At 41.4% G+C, this 16897-nt stretch overlaps 1 protein-coding gene across 3 annotated transcripts in view; it reads left to right on the forward strand.

The window, feature by feature from the left end:
• Positions 1-16897, forward strand: part of PDE6D (phosphodiesterase 6D) — a 75491-nt gene that overhangs the window by 37358 nt on the left and 21236 nt on the right. For all 3 annotated transcript variants that reach the window (XM_066602675.1, XM_066602692.1, XM_066602684.1), the window contains exon 3: positions 11582-11670. In XM_066602675.1, the coding sequence (XP_066458772.1) occupies positions 11582-11670 (89 nt within the window). The remainder of the gene's footprint in view (positions 1-11581; positions 11671-16897) is intronic.

Below are 16897 nucleotides of genomic sequence, written 5' to 3' on the forward strand. Positions count from 1 at the left end.
GGACGCTGCATCACAGGAAGAAAAGGATCCGGCCGGCTGTAGGTGAGGTGACCCGGGGGACTGCAGGAGCCAGGAAAAGATCGGGGAGGAGAAGATGCAGTAAGAAGAGTGCCTGGTGAGGAATAGGTAAGTATAGGATTTTTTTTTCTGACAAAACCCCTTTAATTAAAAAGGTTTTAGAGAAATATTGCATTAAGCAGCTAGGAATTGAAGCCATTTTTTACATAGTCCCTCCTTTTTCACAGGCCCAAACGTAATTGAACAAACTAACATAATTCTAGGATTTACCAGGACCTTACTGCAGCCACTTTCAGTTATTACTTGTTTGTAGCTCTTGCTTTCTCCAGTTTTGTCTTCATTAAATGAAAAGCTGCGCCAATCATGTTGAGGTCTGGTGAATATTTCAATTATTTGCCTTAATGGGGTGGTCCCACGAAAAATATTGTTTCTAGTTAAATCCAGCCCATAATTATAAAACCTTTTTTGAATGTAAACCTTTTTTTAATTTTATTAATCCTCAAATTATAGACCTAATGAGTAAATAGCGCCACCTGCTGTTCTGTTGAAGAGCTTTTCTGTGTCAGGTTCACCTCACTAAATGTTTTAAGGTGGTCACATATGCTCACATATACTCAATCTTGTCTCTCTGCAGTAACGCTGTCTCATTCTCTTATCACTTGCTCAATTTCTCGTCTGAAAAAAGAAAAGACACAGCAACTTCAGAAACAACTGCTCACCACTTCAGGGACCCCACAAAATACTCAGTGGAGCAGAAAAAGAAGCAAGACTGAGTAGGTGGAACAATTAGGGCCTTTCACATGATGAGGAACTGCTGACAGAATTAAGCAATTTTCAATTCCACCTCAATATCCATACATTAGATTTCGGTGCAGAATTTTCCACAGGATGTCAAATACTGCTGCGTCCTGCATGATAATTCTGTCTCTTATGAAAAATCCCGCACAGAGATGGACACAGAATGGAGACCGCAGTTGCAGTGCTTCAGAAAAAAATCATTACCTAGGGGCTATTGACTCCTAAATCAAGAAATCTTTACAATTTTTAGTTGGCAAATTTAAATGCATATATGATTAACTTTGTTATAAATAAGATCTACTTTGTGTAGTGCCCGCATTTCTCCTTTTCAGATTCCTCCTTTTTTCCTTCTTACAGCTCATATTGCTTATAATAACTAGGTTAGACAATAACCTCTACAATACTGCCTCCTATGTACAGGAATATACTATAATACTGCCCCATGTGTAAGATTATAACTACTATAACATCACCCCTATGTAGAAGACTATAACTACTATAATACGGCCCATTGGCTCCTCTGAACTTTGTTCTCGGATTCAGGCCTTTCAGAACCTGATGGGATAAGCTACCTGGTCCGTGGCGTCTGAGTCCCTGGCGCTGCTGATCTCTGGTGGCGATGTGGCAGGCTGCAGTGTCCTCTGCGTTCACACAGAACTCTCCTTCTGGTGACAGGGCTTTGAATACCCGCCTCCAGCAAGCGAGTGCTGTGATTCGCTGAGCCATGGCACTCGTGAGCCAATCAGAGCTGGCGCTTGATGAGCCAATCACAGACATTCAGTGATGTCATTCACTGAATGGCTGCGAATGATTGGTTGCCGGCTCTGATCGGCTGGCACTCGATTAAATCACAACACTCGCTTGTTGGAGGCGGGGTATTCAAAGCCCTGTCACCAGAAGGAGAGTTCTGTGTCAGTGCTAGATCTTATTTTCCGGGAAGGGCTTATAGTTCATATATCCTAAAGCATCAACATTTTTGACTAGTCACAATTTAACATTTTTAAGGAGTGTTTCTAAACTTATGGAGATTCTGTAAATAACACCACCGGCACCATATTTGACAGATCATAAGCCCTTCCTTTTTTTCTTCATACTGTTCCTTTCCCATCATTCTGGTACAAGTTCATCTTTGTTTTATATGTCCAAAGAATATTTTTCCAGAACTGGGTGGTTTTTTAGATGTTTGCTAGAAAAGACTTCACTATTCTTGAGTGTTCCCAGTGGTTTGTATCTTGACATGAACCTTCTGTATTTACATTTATGAAATGTGTCTTTTGATTGAGGACTCTGACAATGATCTACTTTATCTGTTTAGTCAGGATTGACTCTCGGACACTTTATGGATCAGTCCTCTCCACGTGGTTCTGTTTTGTAGGGCTTCTTCTAGTTCGAGCATTTGCATGTTGGTGTTGGATTTGATAGTATCAAGCCAGTTGTGTCCTTTGGCCAGATCTTCTTTTGCCGCTGATCAGATGTTTCTAATGAATTAGCTCGCATTATGTGGCCGAAGTATGAAAATCTCTGTTTTGTAATTTTGCTCTCTAATGAAAACTTTGGTTTGATGCGATCTAGGACTCTTTTGTTCATGATCTTGGTGGTCCAAAAAATCCAGCACCAAAGTTCCAAGGCATCGCTTTTGCTCTAGCCCGTTTTCTTCATTGGCCAACTTTCACAGCCATAAGTTGTGATTACAATGACTATCTTTGTTTTTCCAGATTTTATCCCTACTTAACATTGCGCTGCAACCTAGCATTATTTGCCATTCTATTTTGAGTCCTGATTCTCCATTGCGGTTGATTTTTTTTTTATTTTTATTTTTTATTTTTTTTAATTCGAGCAAGATGAAGTCTTGAACTGTTTTGATTTCTTCATTGTTGATTTAGATTTTTCCTGTACTGTAACTGGCTGTTGTCATGATCTTAGTTTTTTTGATATTCAAGTATAGGCCTGTTTTTTTACTTCCAATTAACTTTTAGTATCGGTTATTCAAGATTTTCTTGACTCTCTGCCAGCAAGGTTGTATTATTTGCATTTCCGAGATAGTTGATGCTCAACGATCGAAAAGGAACGATCGTCCGATCATTGGCTCTGTTTACACTTAATGATTAATGATAAATTGTTTGCTTTTCATTCATTGTTCATTTCCTGCAGGCAAAAAAACATCATTGGCTCGTTCGGTTTAAATAGTGCTCGTTCACTCCTTCTCATTCACCTGCCTGAGTGAACAAATAGGCAGGTCGAAATGGACCCTAAGAGAAACAGAAAGGCATGCTTCCAGTACTCAAAGGAACACACAAGTTGGATCACTGAACAATGGTCAGGATTTAGTTTAAGCACCATGAATTGATGTACCCTGCCTGTCGGCTGTTAAGAACATGTCAGTCAGTACCTCCATCAAGTTTACTGCGATTGCATTGTTGGGTCGGCTGTTGCAGGCAGACATGGGTGTCGCCATGTCCCTCCATGAATAACTCTTTTAATTTCTATCAGCACTGCTGGAGTTAATTCTCCGCAGTCCTGTGTGCTTTCCATCAGCAATGCAGGAGTTAATAGGTGATTGCTCTCTTATTTAAGCTGGGCTGGGGTACTTCTTCCTTGCCAGAGTATTGGTGTTTGTTTCCTGTTCCCTACAAGACATTCTGATATTGATCTACCGTGTACCGACCTTGGACCTGTTTTCTGGACTTGCCTGAACTCTGCCTGCCCTGACTCTTGGAATCATGACCTGGACTTGCTCGAATTCTGCCTTCCTCAACCGTCGCACTAGTGATCTGGATTTAATTATACCCCGCCAGCTCCAACATTTGGTCCTTTATCAAGACACTACCATTTGGCCTTTCACGTGATACGATGACCCAGTGTCGCCGACGCCCATGGTGTAGCCACCAACTATACCAGGACTATTCCAGGAGGTAGCGGCCTGTTTGGTTCCCCGCAGCAGAGTCCAGATCCCTATACAGGGATTAAAGGGTGAATACCGGGGAACCTTCGGGATAATGCCCACAGCCAAACCAGTTATTTGGCACAGTGGGTCCACATTCGCTGTTCCGTAACATGCAAGAAGCTATCCTGTCTACATGGGCCAATATTCCTGCAGACAGATTTTAACATCTAGTGTAAGCTATGCCACAACAAATTGCTGCGCTGCTAAAGGCCAAAGGAGGTCCACTGCACAACTAGATGTGTTTCTCAAATAGTGCCGATTCAGTGTGTGTAATATATTATATATCTGTGACCTTACTTCTCAGAATTACTAGAAAGAATACCAAGTTCTAGAGAGTAGGTGTATAATCCTACCTGCTATATCCTTGCCATATATCACATTTGGAGAAACCTCAGATACAATAAATCATTGAGATTTACCACTACACTGAATCTCCTTTTGGTAGGAAAAGTGGGTAGCCTTATTAGGTAATGCTTTCAGCTTGTGGATAGAATGTGTTCACAGCCCTGGCTCAGTAAATGAAGTGCTTTGTGACCACAATGAAAGCTAGCTTTAGTACCGCTCATGGCGGGTAGCAAGAAGACCTTGGCTCTCATTGTGTCGGTTTATTGAGTGGCCTGCACGCATGGCAAGACTGAGGTGGAATTTATGGTGCATCTAGGAAATTAGCGCCACTGCGGTGTGTTCATGACAGGCACACATTCTTGTTAATGTTTTAATGCAGGTGTACACATCTCGTTGTCATTTATAGCAGTGACTAGGGCCAGGTCTATTTTCTGCAGAGCTTTCCTCTGCCATAAGTATGATGTGCTTTTAATGCTCTCAGGAAGATTGCTAATACATGGTGTCATTATGGGATAGATGGAGGGAGACGGATAATATTCCAATAACTCGGGCAGAACCCTGACTTGAGCCTGCCGTCAACTACTCGGCATTAAATATTTAAAATGTGTAATCTGTTAAACATGTTGGAAAAAAATCTGCTCCATCTGTTTTTATTTTTATTTTTTCCTTTATGTGAGGTTTCTAGGACTGTATCCAGAGCAGATTATGTTTAAAAGGGAAAATATATTCCAGCAGTAACTGTTGTAGGAGCTACAGTTTTACTGTACGGTAGAGAGAAGAGCACAGCAGCTGGCTCATAATCGCAACTATCATCATCCTTAGCTTAGGTTGGATTTCTTAGCTAATGGAGGTTGGAGATGTTAGAGAGCATTATAGGTCCTTAAATTGTCGCCTTCGGTCACATAGTAGATAAATATTCACTTCAGTTGGTACCCAGGAAAGCTACCGGTATGGAAACAGGAGTTGTAATGCAGCTTCTGAAACTCTTCAATGGCAGGTATCCATGAATAGGGCAGCAAGGATTATATCACTGCAATACAGGAACCAGAGAAAGGAGAGTGACAGTCTCTGTGAAGGCTGCACATCAGCCGGCATATTGCCATACAGTTATCCCAGAAGCTGGAATGGCTAAGTAAAGGATAAGTGCAATTTTTACAATCTACATGAATAAGGCCGGCTTCACACAGGCGAGAATCGCATGAGATATCTTTTTGAATGGGGTCATACACATGAGCCATTTTTTACTATATGGAACCGCGATGTGGGATTCAAAAAGCGGCATGTCCTATCTGGTGCATGCTCTCACATCGCAACACCCATTGCTTTCAATGGGGACAGCGGCAGCAGCGCACCATGTACACTCGATTCGATGAGAGATCTCCCATTGAAAACTGGGAGAAACTCTGCGAACCTTCGAAGTGATGCAAGGCTGTTTTCACATGAATTCATCCTGCATCCTCAGGGATTTCACATGGATTGTGAGGGCGATATTGGGCTGTGTTTCACGGCCCCATATAGCCCTTGCCTATGTGAAGTTAGCCTAAGGAGATTGCAATTCTATTATTTAAAAAATTGCCGCTAACTTTAGTGCTGCCTAGATTTCTGTGGATGGGTTTCCACCCGAAAGCAAACCGTCAGACAGGCTGTATTTGGAGTGTTTTGGTCACTGCAGTATTAGATGTGTTTATTATAAGTGGATTTTTTAAGAACTGTCCTCACAAAATATGGTAAAAAATAAGCAGCTTTCTGGGCATGCTGCCACACTGCTATGGGCACATAAGCCTATCTTTCGCCTTTGATTTGAGAGCTTCAGCCTGCCATAATTCATTATTCGGTGTACATTGTCCGAATTGACTATCTGCTCTGACCAAGTCACAAACGTGTGTTTCATATACCTGAGAATGGTGTTAGGCCGGGTCACACGACCATAAACAGTGGAGCCTGGCATGACCCTGCATACAGCAGCAAAATTGTACTGCGTATGACCAAGTACTCATGCACACCATCATGCGCAGTACACCTGTTTGTTTGTTCTTTGTTTAGATTTCCGTGCCTTCCCTTAGTGATGACGCGTATACCTGCTGCCCTTACACAGTGTAATTGCATATGGGCGCATGTATATATGCAACAATAGAGAACAATGGGCTCTATCTTACGAATATACACAGCAAAATAGAACATGCTGTGTACCATTTTGTGCTCCGTATTAAGCAATTCCAACACACTAATGTGAGCGGAACTGTGTAGGGCAGTGTAATTGATTGGCTGCGAGTTACAGAGTATCACATGGATGTACAGAGCCTGCGTAATACACAGTAAACATACGATCGTGTGTGCCCGGCCTTATTCACACAGGATAAGATGGATGACTTTGGTGTAATCGACTAGACTCCATAGTAATTTGGGTGGTTGTTGTCTCCATCTAGTAAGACTTCATTGTGTATGTGATTTCCCCCTTCTCTAGATCGTCACGTACTTCTGAGCCAGCAATAACACAGTTGTGGTACACATCTAAGGTGTGCTCTATTTTTCCAGCAGTGGTCACGATGCTACTGATAAATTAAACTCCAACCCCCCCAGCTCTTAGCTGTCTGTCAGATTACAGTACTAATTCCTAGAGGTTACAGAGTACTGTTATCCTAGACTCAACTTGCTGTAATTCTAGCGTTAACCACTTTTCCGTTTTCGTGTCCGATGTCCCCAGAGCAGCACCTGCTGTATATGGAGAGCTCTGGGAAAGGGGCCGCTCTTGAGAGTATAATAACAACCTGTTCTATCACAATCATGCGTCTGCCTGGAGCTTTTCAGCACATGTATTCCCTTTTCAGCACATGTATTCCATATAAACCCCACGCACATAATCCTCACGTTGGAAACTTCTTCTGATTTACTAAATTTCCATCTGGGAATGCTGTTGCTATTTTGTAAATGGTTAAACTAATGTCTTTAGCGTTCTTGCATGTCATAATGTATCATTTGTAAGACCTTTTAGTTTTGTCTATATGTATTGATAAAGAGCGGCGGTCACTCATCTCCCAGACAATTTATTTGCACATATGAGAAGGTCTGATATTTTTCAGAATGCTGCATGACATGGTGTGACTAGCTGTTCAGACTGTAACGGAAATCTTAAATCAGGAGTATCATCACTCCTTAAGGAGAGCACCTAGAAGGTGAGTGAGGAGACTTATAAAGCCATTCATGCTCCTCTGGAAAATATATGCAAATAAGGAAGATGGAACAATGCCTCTGCAGTGCCACCTATTGGAAAGCAGCATTCCTACAAATCAATATCTGACCCTTTTATACAGGTCTATGCAACAATGATTGGGAATTGAAAACCAAGCCAGAATCCATACACGGACAGCTGTTTCAGGGTGTTTGCCCCTCAGTGTGCAGTAGGAGTCTGGCTTGGCAAGTGAGAGGTCTATGATGTGGGTAAGGAGGGGAATCCTCCTTTTTTTTTTTTTTTTTTTTTTTATTTTTTTTTAAATCTCACAAAAAAATGCCATGCTTATTGATAGAAAGGTGCAAGGACCGGTACAAATCCCAATTCCCAGCAGCATGCAGAAAAGGCAAAATGCCATGTGGGGGAGGTAACACAGGTGCAAAATACTGATAAACAGCCACTAACATTCATGGAGAGTAGGCTCATTCTGAATATCACTTTTGGCTGAGTAGAATACTGTTGAGAAAGGTCATACGTGACCAAAATATTTGAAGTATACTGTCAGGGAGCAGATGTGGATCTGTTTTGCCAAATACTAATTTGGCTCAGGTGTAGTTTTGGAAGCAACACTTGGAAAACCCTGGTTTTCACCCTTGACCCCTACCAAGTGGGATTTGGTCTCTGTTGTAGGGTTCCCAAGCCGTTACTTGCAAAAAATCGTGTCAGTAGTATTCCTACTGACGCTACATAAGACCCAGGCATGGCATAGAAGACTAACTGAGGTCGGGGCTGGCAGCATATACATCAACACAGGCAGTAGGGCAGGGCTGGCAGAACAGCTTCAGTAGTACGGTAATACAGTCCGGGTCAGTACAGGCAACAGACAAATAATGTGGTTGAGGTCAGGGATACAAGAGTCAGAATAGTCAAAATTAGGGCAGAAGTCAGGGTAACAAGAACATTGTAATTGAAGCAGGTTTGCACAATTGGTGGAAAAACCAAATTAGGCTTAGGCATCCAACACTGGGTTATTATATTATGGGTGCAGTGAGATGTTTACACTGTATAATCTATTGATATTGAATAGGTTTTTACCATTCTTGCTCCAGTCATCTGCATTCTGATACTGTCACATGTGTCCCACCAATGTAGGATAAAAGCATTTATCACTGACTCAAACATGTATGATGCCTGTTAGTTTCCCCACATCAAATGAACAATTACATATCTTAATTGGTTAGCGTGGATTTAATGCTGTAATCTGTCACCTTAGGGGGCCGTGCCATATCTTGATTTTAGCTTTTTTTAACTTGCCCCCTTAACCTTTTATTAAACTTTTTTTTTTTTGGCCGACTAAGGGATTTGAACATGTGGCCGTCTGATCACTCATATAGTGCACTGCAGGGTGTCAATATATTCCGCAACTCTTTACAAATTAAAAGGCACATGTACAGGCAAAATCAGTTATGTACAGTGCCAAACTAATAGTTTGAACATTAGGAGTGAGTGCCCTGCTCACCAAGGCTTACAGTCTACGAGGAAATGGGGTTAACAGAAAAGGTACAAGTGTTTTGTTCTGTACAATGACCCAGCTGTCTTTTGAACACCTTTCCGACATGCATCATACATGAACAGCACATGTCGGGTGTCATTGTATGGAGTGGGCTTGGGAGAAGAGCGTGCTCCATGCATGGCGGGTACGGCCATCTTTGACAGTCATCCGACATACCCATGGTCTGTCATTCTGGAGGTTCTCGCTCTCCTTGAATCCATAGTGTGAAGCTACTAATAATAGCGACTCACTGTCTCTAGTCAGGATGAAGAAAACATAAGCTGTTTAAATCACATTAAGAGATGACGCCTCAACCATGCTGTTAGGGCCTACACTCCACTCCAGAGTGCGCACACTTATTACTCCACACACTGCAGTAACCTTGCTCCAGCTTTTAACCCCTTAAGGACCAGGCTGTTTTGTTCCTAAAGAAACAGACACTTTTTAGGGATTTTACCCATGTGGTGGTTTTACTGCCCTATTTTTTTTTTCTTCAGATACCAAAATTATTTTTGTTGCATTTTGTTTTTCTGTGACATATAGGGCTATTTAAATATCTTTTTTTTCACTGACTTTTCTTTCCATTTTTTTTGTTTTATTGAGGGTAAAAAGATTTTTAAAAAAAAGATTAAAAAAAATTTGTATATTCACACTAAAATAAAGCATGGGAATGGGTTCCTCATTTTGGTTCTGACGTTTTGATACATAATATGTATACCTTTTGGATTCCAAGGCGCATACGGCAATGATCTTGGTTGGTGTTGGCGGTGGATTATTATTATTTTTTAATGTGTATATATTTTTATTTTATTCTTTTAATTTTTTTACTTTTTATTTTGTTAACTAATTTTTTACCAGCTATATTCCCTATGACTTCTTATAAGACATCTAGGGGACACTGACACTGTATTATAATAATAATTTTTTTTTTATTTCATACTTTTCCACTGTTGCTGGGACATCCATAGGAGCCCAGTTACAGAGGAAAGACCCTGATCAGGGTCTGCTAGCACCCTGCAGCTCTTCTGAGACAGAGGGCACCCGGTGGTCACATGATGGCTGGGTTGCATAATGGAAGTAATACTTCTACTTTCACTCTTTAATATGCTCATTGAGCACTACGTAGCTTTGAAAGGAGAAGGCAGAAGCCATTAAAAACAGCTTCTCCCTTTTCCCCCGGAATCTCAGCTGTGTCTGACAGCTGATGGCCCGACCTACTCCTGCTTGATTGCAGAAGCAGAGGCTTTAATCCTGTGCCATACTTCTGCTGTTGCCCATATATTTAGCGTGCTTAATCCTTAAGGGGTTAAAATAAGAATGCACATTATCTTAAACAGATTTATTGATACAAATAGAAGGTCATTAGACAATGCACTGATCTTATGAACTTACTGGTGAATGAAGGAATCCGGTTTTGAGGAATAATGTAAAAGGGAGGACATTTGCTTGACTGTGTTCCGCCTGTTCCATAGAACAATTCCTGACCTCCTCCTCTGACCCCTTTCCTCAATGATTTATTTACATCCACAGGATCCCCTTTTGGTAAATGTTTTCCTTGTTCATACCATTTTCGTTATCATCGTAGTCATTGCATGAAAAATTACAGAAAGTTGGTAGTTTTTTTTAAACAGTCTCTGGCTAACCTAACACAGATAACCAGGCCTCATTCGAAGTCGTTCTAATGTGGATTCATACTGAAACTGATCCACTGAAATCTTGCTCATCTGACATTATGGTGCACCCCAGAGTCACGTGCCTAATTTTCATACAGGGAGGCTCCAATTAAGAAAGGGCAGGTGTCTCTAACAAGAATTGGCTTGTTTTGGTTCCACTTTCCTGCACCATTATGGAGCAGGAAAACTGCAACCTGTGCCTGATTAGAACTGTCATATGACGGAACCAAACGGCACTGTAGGTTTTACAAGAATGTGCAATTGTATAGAATTCTGATGGTTCACCTTCCGTTTTTATCAAATGTGTGAAAAACTGATTACACCCTGATGGCAGTTAACCCTTTCCAATCCACCGTCTGACGTCTGAAGACATTCTGATTGAAGCCTGTACAGCTCCGATATCGGAAGACGTCCAGCAGGGTATTCTTACTGCAAATTACTGGCCGCTCTGTTGTCAGGGGCCTCTCCAGCATGTCCCATACTGCAGTACTGGCTCTAGCCAGCAAACAGCGCCATTGTATAATGGCAGAAAGAGAAAGCCCCCTAGGAAACCCTGAATCAAAAATTGGATTGCAAAGGGTTAAATGTTAAACGCAAAAATTTACGAAAACGAATGCAAAAAGCACATACACTTGCAGCGTAATCGATCAGTTTTCCACTAACCAAAAATGAACTGGCCTGTGTCAGTAAGGTCTAAGTGTTTTATATTGACCTGCCATTAAACATTTTTGGTGAGGAGACCCCTTTTAAAGGGTTTGTCTCACAATAACAAACTCTATTCATATACTGTACTAGAGGTTCCTTGCTTACTTCCATGACAACTTTCTGCTGCATCTGAACTGCAGTGAAAGTTTGACTTCAGTTGTTTCTTATTGAGGGAGGGGGGGGGGGGGGGGATAGGGGAGATAAGCAACCTGGCGACTATTACAAAATACACAGCCTTGTCCGAAATAAAGTCATAGTTCTGCAGACACCTGTTCAAGGGATCCAGTTGCATCTTTGTTTCAGGGTCCTTAATGTATGCATGGCTGAATGCAATTGTTTTCCAGACCACAACAGGTTGTATTCCTTAACTTTATTAGAAATTCAATGATTCTTCGAGATGGTGAAACGGGGAAGACTATGTGGCAAGGAGCAGAAGATTTGTCATTTCCAGGAGTTGAACATGAAGGTAAGTTGCATTATCTTCTTTTAAAATTCACTTTTTAGTATTCTATTGTGTCTGTGTGTTTTGTTTTTTTTGTACATCCTATATGTTCAGAATGATAGGATTTGGTTTTGCCCTCTATAGGGAAGGCTGGAGCTGAAACTTCGGCTGTGTAAACATTGGCCCACAAGCATTATTACATTACGTGATATTGCCATGTGACAATTATACACCATGGCCTTGTGTTACCGTTTCACTATGTCGGCACGCAACCAATTTGCTGTGGAATGTCTGCAATGGACATTCCACAGCAGAAAATGCACATCAAAAATCACGGCATCAGGTGCAGATTTTCATACCCATTTTAATGCAGATTTTAATGCAGAATTCACTGCCTTCATTTGAAGAGGTGGAATCTGCAACAAAAATCCGGTGCTGTATTTGACAAGCTGCGGATCCAAAATCAGCTCCCCGGGTCAATTTTTGCAGTGGATATTTTTCTGCAGCATGTGGACAAGATTTTTAAAATTTCATCCATTTTACTGCTACTATAAATTCCGCAGATTTTCACTACAAAGGGTCCAAAAGGTAAATCCCTGGCAAATCAACATAGCTTTAGATAATCCGGCCACGAGTAACGCAGTGGACGCTTTCCATGGTGTGGGGGGGGAGGCTAGCGGGACCTGCCCCTAGCCTCGCCTATTCATGATTTGCTATGGGGATTCTCACAGAGAATCCCCATAGCAAAGCATGGAGGGGCTTGGCTAGAGGTGGGACTAGGGGAAGGGGGGGGGGGGGTCCTGCTAGCCTTACCCCCTTTCTGCTCTATTAGGAATTCCCTTGGGATTTCCCCATATCAGAGAGATACAGCGCTGCTATAGGGGATTTCCCCAGAGCAGGGACAGTGAGTGGAGCTATGGGGGGCTTCCCCACAGTCCTGCTCACTCTCTCACTGCTCTGGGGAAATCACAAAGCCCTGTGGGGCTTCTCTCTTTGTGGAGCAGCTGCGCTTCTACAAGCATAGCTGCTCCAGTGCACAGGCAAAGTTTCATGCACTGCACATATGAAACTTTGCCTGGTCACGCGTTTTCAGCAGCGCATTTTTTGGTGCACAAAAAAACACACTTGTCTGACTGTGCCCTAATTATATGTCATTGATTTAATACTATTTTCTAGTTTATATATAAATATTTAACTTTCTATTGCAGTTTAGAACTTTGGAAATCTATTTCACTACCAAGTTACAGCCTGTATTATAGTCCAGAGCAGCATTTAGATTTCTTCTCGTTGCCCCAATAATACAATACTTTCTCTTGCATTGCATTCTGGGAAACGGACCGATTTATTACTTAAGAGTTTTAACTGATGTGCAGCAAAACTTGCAACTTTTATACACCATGTTTTGTGCCAAAATTTGTGACTTACCTTTTTTATGCCATTTTTGAAATGTGGTAAGAAAAGGCGGTAGGGATTAGCAGGAGCAGCAAGCCCACCTGTGATCTATCAGATTTAGGTATTTTTTACAGTTATGTGGTGCATATTTATTCCGTAGCACTGTACATCACTTGTTGTCCCCATTAGGGCTCACATTCTAAGTTCTCTTAGTATGTTTTTGAAGTATGCAGGGAAGCCAGAGTACCTGGAGGAAACCCACGCAAACATGGGGAGAACCTAAAAACTCCATACAGATGTTGTCCTTGGTGGTATTTGAATCAGAGCTGCAAGGCAACAGTACTAACCACGAAGCTACAGTGCTGCGCCACATTTACTGTAACTCAAGCAGAAACTGAGAAAATATATAGTACATTTCCATTCAGCCGTATGGGAAGTCAGACATGCACCTAATTTGTTAAGAGGTGCATCTTTACTCCTGCACCCGGTTTATTAAGACTGGTGTTTCATATGCCAGTCTTAATAAATGCGCCCTTTCCTGAATACAAATGATGAGCTCAAGTTCTGTGCAAACCAGAGTGAGAGTGAACTACTGGGGATTGTAGCTCAGAATCCTTCAGAGTTAATACAATGTAAGGAAACAAAACACCTTATTACTGCATTAGTAACGAGATGTATTTAAAAAGTACTACGTTTTTCTGTAGATTTTATCATATGCAAACTGCTTTAATTGCTCTTCAAAAATGAATATACAATTTACATATATTACGGCCTGGAAAACCATTTTAAAATGCTATGATGAACATGAACATGTCGTGTTGTAAATCTTGTTTAAAAGCTTGGCTCTGAAAGTTACATACAGTTGTAAGAAAAAGTAAGTGAACCCTTTGGAATTATCTGGATCTCTGCACTAAAGGGGTTTTCGAGACTGTACATATTGCAGCAACCCAGGAAGTTGTTTCTGCAATAGTAACCCGGGCCACAGTAACGTGGACAGCACTGTTGGCTTCCACCTTTGCCTGGCTTGCTGTCAATGTGGTCAAACAGCTGATTAACCAGGATCCCGAGTAGTAGACCTCAAACGATCAACTATTGATGACCTATCCTGGGAATAGGTCATCAATAGTAAAGTCTCAGAAAACCCCTTAAATTACTAATAAAAGTGGTCTAATTGTTATCCTAGTCAAAATTATAGACAAACAGAATCTAACTCAACTAATAGCACACAAACCATTGTATAGCTCATGTCTCACACAAGGGTATGGTCATGGCATATTACACACGCACATAATACGCTGTTTGAATATCCCATAGGTGGCAAAGTTGCCACTTACACGAAATTACATGCGCAAGAAAATTGCGGCATGTTCTATTTTGGCGCATATTATGTGCGGCACGCAGCCAGTATTTAATGTCATTGCACAAGTCTATTTCAACATACTGTATGCAAACTTAAATTTTCTTTGTGGCCCCCTAGCATATATTATGGTCCCCCAATGTTTCCAAGATTCAGTGGACAACTTTGAGGTCGTGATTTTGTATGGTTGTAAAGTATTTCCTTGGGTACTGTAAGGCCGTGAACTATGCTTCTACTTTTAAACATTTGGTGTAACATGAGCATCAGATTGTAGGACCTGCAACCATTTTGGATGGACTTCCAGATTGTCTTGGTGATGTAAGTGAAGAACAGGGTAAAAGGTTTCACCAGGAAATAAGGAACATGGAAGAACAGAACTGCGGACAATGGCATACACATATGATGGGGGACTACTGTAGAAAATCCAGAGAGGATGGCCAGGAATATCTCATCGCAGAAAATCATACAAAAGTAGTTTCATCGGCATGTCTTAAAAAAAATAAAAAGTGTGCATGTATAGTATAGTATGTGTAATTATATGGGCATATGTCATATCTTGATAAGCAGGATGGGGCATGGTCAGTGGTAAAACTTGTACCAATCAAACTTTTATCTTTTATGCTCTGGATAGGTAGTAAGTATTCCAAAGGGTTCACTTACTCCCCTGCCCCCCCCCCCCCCCATTTGTGTCACAAAACGTATCCACATTTTTTTGCAAACAAAATGAGTTACTTAACAGCTATTCAGACAATAGATGTGATGGGCATGTGTAGCTGTTTAATGGTGAACCCTGATACACATGCCCCTACAGATTTTCTCTTGAAATGCACTTTTACTGTACCTAGAGGGATATTCAGTGACTTGGAAAATTTCTTTTATCCTTCTTTTGTCATCATGGTGTATTTTTGCCATCAAACTGACTCATAAGTAGTTGGTCTTTCCAATTACAGGAGTATGTATTTAAGAATCACTTTTTTATAGGCATGGGATGTTTCTGCATGTTGATGTTTATTCCTTGACCCATCTAGCTTAACCCCTTAGTGACAGCGAATACGCCTTTTTACTGACCTCCCTAATGGGCTTTAAACCTGCACATACGTTTTTTTTAAGGCAGTGGCTTGGCTGACTATTGGCAGGCTCTTGCGCTAACCGCCAGGAAAGGAGAAACCTCTGATTCTGGCAGATTAACTCCTTACATGTCGCAATCAATAGCAACTGCAACATGTAAACGGATGACAGGGGAAGGAGCTTTCTGTCACCCATTGGTACCCTACAATGTGATCACAAGGTACGAAAGGGTTGTCATGGCAGTCAAAAGCCTGACAAAGGCCTCCATGTTTACCATGCAACTCAGTCTATTAGACCCTGCCTCTGGCAGAGTCTAATACTCTGCTGTCCTAGGCTTAGTTAAATGCACTACATAGGTAATGCAGTGAATGATCCAAGCAATTGAATGATCACATCTTCACAACAAAAACCATAAACCAAATGATGACTTATTTTAACAAAAAACTAAAAACTTACGAGTCTCTGTCACCTACCTTTAGCTATATAAGGTAAGCTTATGGTCTGAAAATAGGTTACCCGCTGAGTTCGGGAATATAAGTGTTTTTTACCTCTCCTGTCATTCACCCAGTGTGAGCACTGGAAGCTGCCGCTTCAGTGTATTGAAGTTCTGTTAAGTAGTCCGCCCATTATAAAATTGGAATGGGCAGTCTACTTTGTGTGCCACTCCACGGATTGAGCAGTGGCTTTCAGAGGTGACACTGGTAAAATGACAGAGAAGGTAAGTATAAGACTTACATCCCTTGACTCAGTGGGTCACCTACCTTCAGCCCATAAGCTTAGCTTATATAGCTGAAAGTAGGTGACAGAGTCATATATACAGTGGGGGAAAAAAGTATTTAGTCAGATACCAATTGTACAAGTTCTCCCACTTAAAAAGATGAGAGAGGCCTGTAATTGACATCATAGGTAGACCTCAACTATGAGAGACAACATGAGAAAACACATCCAGAAAAATCACATTGTCTGATTTTTAACAAATTTATTTGCAAATTATGGTGAAAAAAAAGTATTTGGTCAATAACAAAAGTTCATCTCAATACTTTGTTATATATCCTTTATTGGCAATGACAAAAGGTCAAACGTTTTCTGTAAGTCCTTACAAGGTCAGCACACACTGTTGCTGGTATGTTGACCCATTCCTCCATGCAGAACTCCTCAAGAGCAGTGATGTTTTGGGGCTGTCGCTGGGCAACACGGACTTTCAACTCCCTTCAAAAGTTTTCTATAGGGTTGAGATCTGGAGACTGGCTAGGCCACTCCAGGACCTTGAAATGCTTCTTACGAAGCCACTCCTTCGTAGCCCTGGCGGTGTGCTTGGGATCACTGTCATGCTGAAAGACGTTTCATCTTCAGTGCCCTTACTGATAGAAGGAGGTTTGCACTTAAAATCTCACGATACATGGCCCCATTCATTCTTTCATGTATACGGATCAG

This window comes from Eleutherodactylus coqui, chromosome 1, assembly GCF_035609145.1.
Source record: "Eleutherodactylus coqui strain aEleCoq1 chromosome 1, aEleCoq1.hap1, whole genome shotgun sequence".
NCBI lineage: Eukaryota > Metazoa > Chordata > Amphibia > Anura > Eleutherodactylidae > Eleutherodactylus > Eleutherodactylus coqui.